Genomic DNA, 10,032 nt, shown 5'->3' on the forward strand with positions numbered 1-10,032 from the left:
ACAGAAGTGTGTGTGGGGGGGGGGGGGCAACATTCCTCTACTGTCGATGCACAACATTATCACAGTCCTGGATGTGATTACTCTGATTTTCAGCTCTCTCCTTTGTTTGAACTCTCTTGGCCCTGTTGCGAATGACTAGGAACAGAGTAGGAATGTGAATGTTGTCTTATCTGACTTGGCTGTCTTATCCGCAGGTATGGAATGGATTGTCTCATCCAGTTTGAGGACTTTGCCAATACCAATGCCTTCCGTCTGCTGAGCAAGTACCGCGACCAGTACTGCACGTTCAACGATGACATCCAAGGTACACGTGTACTTCGATTGCAAAATGCCAATATCAATTGCGCCGAGACGCGATAACGCGCTCACAAGAACCCACACACATGCACAACACGCACACCACTCCCCACGTCATATGCACTCAAACTCCTTCTCGAGCAATCACCCTCCTTCCCTTTATCTCTCCCTCTCTTTTTCTATTTCCACTTCCTCCCTCCCTCCCTCACACACACACACACACACACACACACACACACACACACCCAACCACCAATTCTGTTTAAATCAGATAGCTTGTTCATAGAGCACTAATTCAAATGTCAAACAAACACACCGAGCCCCTGATCCCTCTCTCTCCCCAGTGGGTTGGGTTTGATAGAGTCCTGTGGAAAACAACAGTAATGTAACAGTAAGTCCAGAGACTCCAGACTAGGGCTTGTGTCCCAAATGGCACCGCTATTCCCTCTATAGTGGGCTACTTTTGACCAGAACCTTATGGGCCCTGTGTGCACTATATAGGGAATAGGGTGCCGTTTGGGACACAAACAAACTTTTTGTATCCTTAATGAGACCACAGTATCAGTCACACCATGTCTGAGGAGCCATTAGTTCGTCTGTCAAATAAAACAATTTTCCCCAGAAATTAGCCCTGGTAGCCGTGATTTCAGCAGGCTAATCTAAACCATATTTTCTCTCTAATTCTCTGTCTCGGTAAATCTGCTTCCTATTACTGCAGACAACATAAAGGGCAAATTGACACTCTCTCTCACTGCAATAGTAACTCACTTGAGGAAAGCTCATACTTGCAGGTCTAAATCATATATGTCACTCTGTCCCCCCCAAACCCCCCTCAGGTACCGCTGCAGTGGCGGTGGCCGGCCTACTCGCTGCCCTTCGTGTCACCAAGAGCAAGATGTCAGACCATACCATTGTATTCCAGGGTGCAGGGGAGGTGGGTGCAGAGCTCTTGTCAATGTGCAAATTCACTCCTGTTTTTTCTCTGCTCAGAAACGCACCAGACTGATTGCCCCTAATGACATAATCAGAAATAACCACAGACCACTGCTTCAAATACCCATTCCCAATCACTGAGCTTTTTATTGAGGTCTAGTAGACCACTAGGCTGTGCTCAACAGACCCTGTCTCTAATAAACAGGAGAACATGGAAATACAACTGTGATTAGCACAACATCATTTGTAATGGGGAGACATTTAGAATGTATTTTAGCCTCTGGGGCTCTTGGCCTAACTGTGAACCATAGTACCCCCATCTTCTTTAAAATGCCTTTTTTCATGTGTTTTCCATGTTGGTGGATGACCACTTTGTATTGAAAGGGAAGTAGATGGTAATGTGCAGAATTTGAGTGTATTTACAGTGAAGGGTTATTGTGCTGAGAACAGAAAAACAAGCCTTTCAAGCATTTCACAGACCTACATTGAATTAAAACACAAAATTGAAAGGTGTGCATTAATATAACTAGAGTCAAGATTACAATAAGTCTGAATAATAACTGGGTAAATTGTTTGCGGGTTTAGGGGTGAAAGCTAGGGACTTATTTCTTGTTTGATTAGGGAAGTGAATGGTGGGGCACAGAGGCATTCCTATCACATCTGCTTTCTCTCTCCCTCTCTCCCTCCCTTTCTCTCCCTCTTGTCCCCAGGCTGCGATGGGGATAGCTGACCTCATCACGATGGCGATGGAGAAGGAGGGACTTCCCAAAGACGAGGCTCTGAGGAAGATCTGGATGGTTGACTCCAAGGGCCTCATCGTCAAGGTGATACAAGTACCTCCGCTCTGGCCACTCGTCCGGGGTCACTCATCCCCTGTAGAGTAGACACAGCTCTGTCTGGAGTCCCCACTGTCCGGACCTATATGCGTGTATATATTCATGATGTGTGATGTGACTGACAGAATCTCAGTTTACTTCGTAAAATTGACTGAATTTAAATGGAATTGATCCCAACCCTTGTTTATTACACATGAACTGAAAGACAGACATGAGTCTGAATGAGAGTCGTAGCTCTCATAGTTCAACAAGACAGGTAGAGTCTATAATGGGATGAAACACTGTAGATGTTATGCATTTAATTAAGGGTTTCACCAAATGCTGCCGGGGTGTGGATGAGTTTGAGCCTGGTTGTCTACCAGTCCTTTGAGTCCGTTGTTGTGTTGACACAGGCTACTGTATTGCATTTATTTCGACAGAGAACTGCCACAGTCTCAGCTCTGTCATGATCCACATGTGGTTGGGGACTGAAAAACTACCCAGAGATTGTCATCTGAGGCATGTTTGTGGAGTCAATTCTGTTTGATCAATGATAAGAATAACTCTACACAGTGCGCACACAATTACACCAGAAGCTGGTATTGTGTCCATGCTTCTGTCACTATGGCCTTTTCCAGAACCGTCTGTCTTGAAAAGGTCATTCTGACCACAGGGTTGACGCAATAAAAGATGAAGAGGGAATTGTTTATGGAAGTAATCCTTATTTGATCAACTAAATGACGAGGCTTTCAGGCAGACAGACATGCAGACAGAGTGGTGGTGCCTGTTGATATTCACTTTATAGGATTCTGGTAAAGTCACTAACTCCATGGAGCTTTTGGCAAGCTGGATGTAGTTTGTCACCAACTCTGTAGACCAGCATTGAGTCAACACTGCCCTCTAGTGACCAGAACACATAGCACTTGACTCCACTGAAAATCCAAGCTTATTTCCCTTAAGTGGGTTAGGGTGGAGAAGTCCAGAATCCTTGGCTCTTGCAGATAGTCTTTGTGTCTTAGTGTCTGTTTGAATTCCTCTATGTATTTATTTCAGAGATTATCAAAGAGAACATCAGTTGTAGGCATGTGTAGAAACAAGCTCCATTATATTCTGTCTTCCAACTATCTCTCTTCCACCCTCAGGGAAGAGACTATCTGTCCCATGAGAAGGAGAGGTTTGCCCACGAACACAAGCAGATGAGGTACCTGGTAGATGTGGTGCATGAGCTCAAACCCACAGCCATCATAGGTAATACACCAATCAGCTCACTGGGGAGGCAGGGAGGGGGTCAATTGGATTTTAAGTGAACCTTTATTTATAAATCCAATTTTATTGGTCACATACACGTGATTAGCAGATGTTATTGTGGGTGTAGCGAAATGCTTGTGCTTCTAGCTCCGACAGTGCAGTAATGTCTAACAAGTAATAATCTAACAAATTACACAACATATACCCAATACACACAAATCTAAGTAGGAATGAATTAAGACTATATACTTATGGATGAGCAATGTCGGAGCGGAACGGACTAAGATACACTAGAATAGTATAGAAAACAGTATATACATATGAGATAAGTAATGATATGTAAACATTATTAAGTGAATGAGATAGTAAAGAAAACAGTATACAGGTTACAATTCAATACAATCCAGTAAATCACTGAGATTAATTGAAATTCCAATTACCCGATATCTCTCCAGGTGGATAGAGGGTTTACCACTCCTGGGTTAGAGTTTGTAGTGGTCTGCATGGTTAATGTGCTCTCTCGTGGGTCTTATTCATTAGGATACACCGTAGCAAAACATTTTGCAATGGAAAACGAAAGTGAGCATTTCATATTGGATTTAAGTTCAGGTAGTCCCTCCCTATTTCAGTCTGTTTTCTTCCTTTTGGTGCCTAATGAATACGATCCTGCTCTCTAGGTGTGGCAGCCATCTCTGGAGCTTTCACGGAGGAAATCATCAGGGACATGGCCTCGTTTAACGAGAGGCCGATCATCTTCGCCCTTAGCAACCCCACCAGCAAGGCAGAGTGCACTGCCGAGCAGTGCTACACCATCACAGAGGTACCGGAGTGGGTCTGAAGTATCTGTGTACTTCAACACTTGATCAGCTCTGTGGTTGAACAGTATGTGTACAGGAGATAATATAAGTGAATGCATTGTGTTTACTGGTTAAATTGATTTTTGAGACTGTGAGCGACTCAAACCACTGACTTCCGCCCCCTGTCCCGCCCACCTGGATGGCTCTTCAAATCAAATCAAATTTTATTTGTCACACACATGGTTAGCAGATGTTAATGCGAGTGTAGCGAAATGCTTGTGCTTCTAGTTTCGACAATGCAGTAATAACCAACAGAGCTAAACAAAGGAATCACGTTCTGCTCAAGTGGTACTTGGGTTATTTCTGCCTCATATTTCTGAACAGCTGAAATAAAAACCCTGTGGCGATTTTAAACTAATGTTCCAAAAATATATATATTTTGTAGGTTACGTTAGGATGTAGGCTACAACCCTCTCTGTCTGTTGTAACTTAAGATATTGCAGTAGCATAAACATAAGCAGGACACAGTCTAAACAGTCTGCATTTTAACCACAAAACTGTTATTTCGCTTTTCATTGATCAACACCACACAATTTGATTGACAGCAGAATTTAAGTTTGCCAGTATTCCACCTCTGGGCAGCTGAACGTCCGACGTTTTCGCCAGAGTACTGTCGCGTCTAATCCCGCACATGCTACCGAAGGTTCAGTTGTTTAGAGATCGGGAAGTGGCGTCCAGAAAATTCAGCCTTGCAGCCACTCCATAAATTGATTAAGAGCACATATTGTACTTCCTACAATGACCCTGGGGGAAAGTTCATTTAGAGAGGAGAAAGGTTGAGTCAGTGTGTATGTACAGTATATGCACAGTAATATATTTTCCTGTGTTGCCACCCTCAACACTTGTTTGGTCCAGGGGCGGGGCATCTTTGCCAGTGGCAGTCCATTTGACCCCGTGACCCTCCCTGATGGGCGGACGTTCTTCCCTGGCCAGGGCAACAATGCGTACGTGTTCCCTGGAGTCGGCCTGGGCGTCACCGCCTGTGCAATCCGACATGTCACCGATGAGATCTTCCTCACCACCGCAGAGGTAACACACACACACACACACACACAAATGCATCCATCCAATTATCAGTTAATTTACTTTCAAATAGCTTGGTGACAGAGCACTCATTAAAATATCATCTTAATACACACACACACCCTCCAACTCTCTCTTCTTCAACTGACTCTCTCTCTGTATCTTCCTTCCTATATCTGGCCTTGTCTCTTTTTTAACACACTCTCTTCCATTCTCTCTATCACTTCCTATTCAACTCCCTCTCTATCGCTCTCTTGTATATTTCTTCACCTTCTCTATTCATGTATTTTCTCCAACTCAATATCTCTTTTACTTTCCGTATCGCTTTCTCTATTTGTTTCAACTCAATCTCGCTATAATTCTTCCCCCTTATCTCTCCCTCTTTCTTCTTCCCTCTTCATTTTCACTCCTTCCTGGAGACCCTACATGAAAACTACTACAGTTTACTATAGAATACTACAGTACTTACTATATAATTCTATAGTAAACTGTAGTTTACTGTAGAATACTATAGTAAACACTACAGCATTATCCACAAAAAAAACACTGTAGTAAATGCTACAGTAAATGTCTGCAAAAACACTACTCTTTTTAACTAAAGTAAATATTAAAGTATCGGATGTGCATATACCTTGCCCATTCCCCTCCCCCATATCGCAATTTGTGCCACCCAGGAGTGAGAAACCTACATGCCAGGTACAGTATACACCTCAGGTAAATATAGAAGAGAGCAGAATCTCAGAACTATCTGTTCAGACCCCAGTCCTACCTCCTTACAGGTTATGTACAACCTACTGGAGGAACCTACATTTCTCCAGTAGGTTTCCTGAAGGAAAAAGACTCCACTTCTATGTCAAATATAATAAAGCACTATAGTAAATACTACAGTAATGTCCACAAACACTACATTAATTACTATAGTATATACTAGTTATTTTACAACAGTGTTTATACTATAGTTAACTGTAAATACTACAGTATTCACTGAAGTCTACAAAAACACTACATTGAATACTACACTAAAGTCTGCAAAAAACACTACAGTGAAACTCAGTCTGCTTACAGATCATTAAGGAAATCACTTAAAAATGTCCTTATGTCTGTCCCCAGCTCAGTGGCATGGCAAATATAACAATATCCCTGTGAGCCCAGTCAATAAACCACCAGAAAAAAATGCCCAAACTGATAACCTCTCATAGGCTGATCTTGTGCGAATGCCAATCAGCTCGCTTTCCTCTGTGCTGCCTGGCTCTGCAGACATTGGAGACGATTAAAGCTTCACGGTGATGCATTGCTGAATGACAATTTCATATTTTATTTGATACTGTCATCATGGGCCTCAGGCATATGAGAGCCACACTCAGCCTACCAATGAGGTAGACTGAGGATGGAGGCCAGTTGCGCAACAGAAGGAGGGGGAGGGTGGGATGAATGTCAAGCCTTAGCTACATTATCTACACTGATTGCCACCCATTATACCCTAATACCCACCCTACCGGTACATCATATAGAAATCTAATCAAATGTAACTTTATTTAAAATGCATTCCAACGTCTCAATACTCTTTACAGTAACGTGTGTGTATGCTAAGGTATGCCGAATATCTGGTTGTGACTGTGTGCATAACTCATCCATTTGGTTGCTCTCTGACAGACCATTGCTGACCTGGTGACAGAGAAGGATCTGTCAGAGGGAAGACTGTACCCTCCCCTGAACACCATCAGAGATGTCTCTCTCAAGCTGGCCGTGAAGGTGAGAGCACATCTGCACGCATGCACACACACACACACACACACACACACACAAACAAACATGTCCTTAGGTCTTCATGGTGACACCCTCAATCGGTCTTCACACTTACACTGAGTATACCAAACATTAGGAACACCTTCCTAATATTGAGTTGTCTTGCCCATTCACCCTCTGAATGGCACACATACAAAATCCTTCTTTAACCTGTCTCGTCCCCTTCATCTACACTGATTTGAAGTGGAGTTAACAACTGCGGGGATCATAGCCTTTCCCAGGATTCACCTGGTCAGTCTATGTCATGGAAAGAGCAGGTTTTCTTAATGTTTTGTATACTACTCAGTCTATACAATGTACACCTATGAACTATCGTGTGTGTGTTTGCGTGTCTTACAGATCGTGGAGTTTGCCTATGAGCACAAGTTGGCGACGCTGTACCCGGAGCCTGAGGATAAGGAGGCTTTTGTGCGCTCCCTGATCTACAGCCCTGACTATGACGAGTTTGCTGTGGACTCTTACCGCTGGCCAGAGGACGCCATGACCATCCAGTCATGCAAAATGTGATGTGGTGGAGAGACTGAGGGCGAGGGACATGGGGCACAAAGGAGAAGTGATCCAGGAAGGGAGTGAAGGAGACTACAGAAGTGCAATATCATCAAGACAATGGTGAATGTGGTTTTGATGTAAAAGGGAAAATATCTTAATGAATGTGATAGATACGAGCCAAAATAGACATGATCAAATAAATGGTTTAAATGATTGTTTACTTCATATCTGCTGTCATTGTGTTTGTTTGTGTGTGTACAGTACTTTTAGGGGTTTCTTGGGTAAGGTTTGGGCATTACCATTGTTTGCTCCCATGACCGTGTCATACTAAGAGGGAAAATTCTATCTTCAAAGCTAACAGAAAATGTGTCTATAAAACATATAACTATGAGAAAGACTGTTGGCTGTGATGCACAGGGTGAGAGGAGAGTGGGTCTTTTATGTCACATGCTCGATGTCTCCACTCAGCCGTCCCAAAGTAGCATGACTAACTCTTTTCCCATGGATATACTGGTAAGAGTCTGTCATCCATACACAAAGGCCAGGGTTATAGAGAAGCGTGTTGCTCTGTCAACAATGTGCCTATTAAAGGCAATATTCACAATGTTTGTGGGCACCACATTCACTGTAAACTCAAGAGTAAATTAGAGTAAAACCGTGAAATGCTTACTTACAATTCCTTCCCGACAATACAGAGTTTAAAAATAATACAAATAACATAAGACATAAAATACACAAGTATGGAGCTATGTACAGGGAGTAGCAGTACCAGATCAATGTGCAGAGATATTTGAGGGAGATACTTTTGTATATGTAGTGTATGTAAATACCCCTTCAAATTGATTGATTCAGCTATTTCATCCACACCTGTTGCTGACAGGTGTATAAAATTGAGCACACAGCCATGCAATCTCCATAGACAAACATTGGCAGTAGAATGGCCCTACTGAAGAACTCGGTGACATCCAACATCGGACCATCATAGGATGCCACCATTCCAACAAGTCAGTTCGTCAAATTTCTGCCCTGCTAGAGCTGCCCCGGTAAACTGTAAGTTATATTATTGTGAAATAGAAACGTCTAGGAGCAACAACGGCTCAGGCACGAAGTGGTAGGCCACATAAGCTCACGTAGAGCGTAAAAATCCTCTGTCCTCGGTTGCAACACTCACTACCTAGTTCCAAATTGCCTCTGGAAGCAATGTCAGCACAATAACTCTTAGTCGGGAGCTTCATGAATTGTGTTTCCAAGACTGAGCAGCCACACACAAGATCGCCATGAGCAATGCCAAATGTCGGCTGGAGGGGCGTAAAGCTCGCCGCCATTGGACACTGGAGCAGTGAACACGCGTTCTCTGTAGTGATGAATCACTCTTCACCATCTGGAATTGGCGGATGCCAGGAGAACGCTACCTGCCACAATGCATAGTGCAAAGTTTTGTGGAGGAGTAATAATGGTCTGGGGCTGTTTTTCATGGTTTATGCTAAGCCCCTTAGTTCCAGTAAAGGGAAGTCTTAACTCTACAGCACACAGTGACATTCTAGACGATTTTGTGCTTCCAACTTTGTGGCAACAGTTTGGGGAAGGCCCTTTCCTGTTTTCACATGACAATAGTTTGTCGATCTGTGTGGAAGGACTTGACTGGTCTGCACATGGCCTTGACCTCAACCCCGTCGAACACCTTTGGGATGAATTGGAACGCCAACTGCGAAACCAGGCCTAATCGCCCAAAGTCAGTGCCCGGCCTCACCAATGTTCTTGTGGCTGAATGGAAGCAAGTCCCCGCAGTAATGTTCCAACATGTAGTGGAAAGCCTTCCCAGAAGAGTGGAAGCTATTATAGCAGCAAATGGGAGACCAACTCTATATTAATGCACATCATTTTGGAATAAGATGTTCGAAGAGCAGGTGTCCACATACTTTTGGTCATGTAGTGTATGTACATGAAGGCAGGGTAAAGTGACTAGGCATCATAATAGATAATAATAAGAATAAAAGAAAGAACAGAGTTTCAACAGCAAATGATGTGTAAAAGTGTGTTTGTTGTGCCGGTACGCATGTGTGTGTTATGTGGTTGTGTGTGCGTATGTAGTGTATGTGAATGTGTGGAGGTGTCAATGGAGTGTGTGTTAGTGCGTGTACGATACAGAGTTTAAAAATAATACAAATATTGTCTAGTGAGTGTGCACAAGGTCAGTGCAAGATAGGATCTGTGCAGATAGTCAATTAATGGTTATCTGAACTATTTAGCAGTATTATGGCTATTTAGCAGTCTTATGGCTTGTGGGTAGAAGCTGTCTCGGAGCCTGTTGATACGAGAGCTGACACCGCCTGATATAGAGGTCCTCAACCCCAGTGATGTACTGGGCTGTCTGCACCACCCTCTGTAGCTCTTTGCGGTCGAAGGCGGTGCATTTGCCATAAAAAGCGGTGATGCAGTCAGTCAAGATTCCTTCAATGGTGCAGCTATATAACATTTTGAGGATCCGAGGGCCTATGCCAAGTCTTTTTCACCTCCTGAGAGGGATGAGGTGTTGCCGTGTCCTCTTCACAACAGTGCGGGGG

At 43.5% G+C, this 10,032-nt stretch overlaps 1 protein-coding gene across 1 annotated transcript in view; it reads left to right on the forward strand.

Annotated features, from left to right (window-relative positions):
- LOC129857790 (NADP-dependent malic enzyme-like) overlaps window positions 1-7,693 on the forward strand; it is a 117,907-nt gene extending 110,214 nt beyond the window's left edge. Inside the window, exons 7-14 of the mRNA XM_055926363.1 lie at window positions 195-304; window positions 1,134-1,231; window positions 1,941-2,054; window positions 3,188-3,293; window positions 3,971-4,113; window positions 5,006-5,179; window positions 6,827-6,925; window positions 7,319-7,693. Coding sequence (XP_055782338.1) covers window positions 195-304; window positions 1,134-1,231; window positions 1,941-2,054; window positions 3,188-3,293; window positions 3,971-4,113; window positions 5,006-5,179; window positions 6,827-6,925; window positions 7,319-7,486 — 1,012 coding nt within the window. The 3' untranslated portion in view covers window positions 7,487-7,693. The remainder of the gene's footprint in view (window positions 1-194; window positions 305-1,133; window positions 1,232-1,940; window positions 2,055-3,187; window positions 3,294-3,970; window positions 4,114-5,005; window positions 5,180-6,826; window positions 6,926-7,318) is intronic.
- Window positions 7,694-10,032: the final 2,339 nt, after the last annotated feature.

This window comes from Salvelinus fontinalis, chromosome 6 (assembly GCF_029448725.1).
Source record: "Salvelinus fontinalis isolate EN_2023a chromosome 6, ASM2944872v1, whole genome shotgun sequence".
Lineage (NCBI taxonomy): Eukaryota > Metazoa > Chordata > Actinopteri > Salmoniformes > Salmonidae > Salvelinus > Salvelinus fontinalis.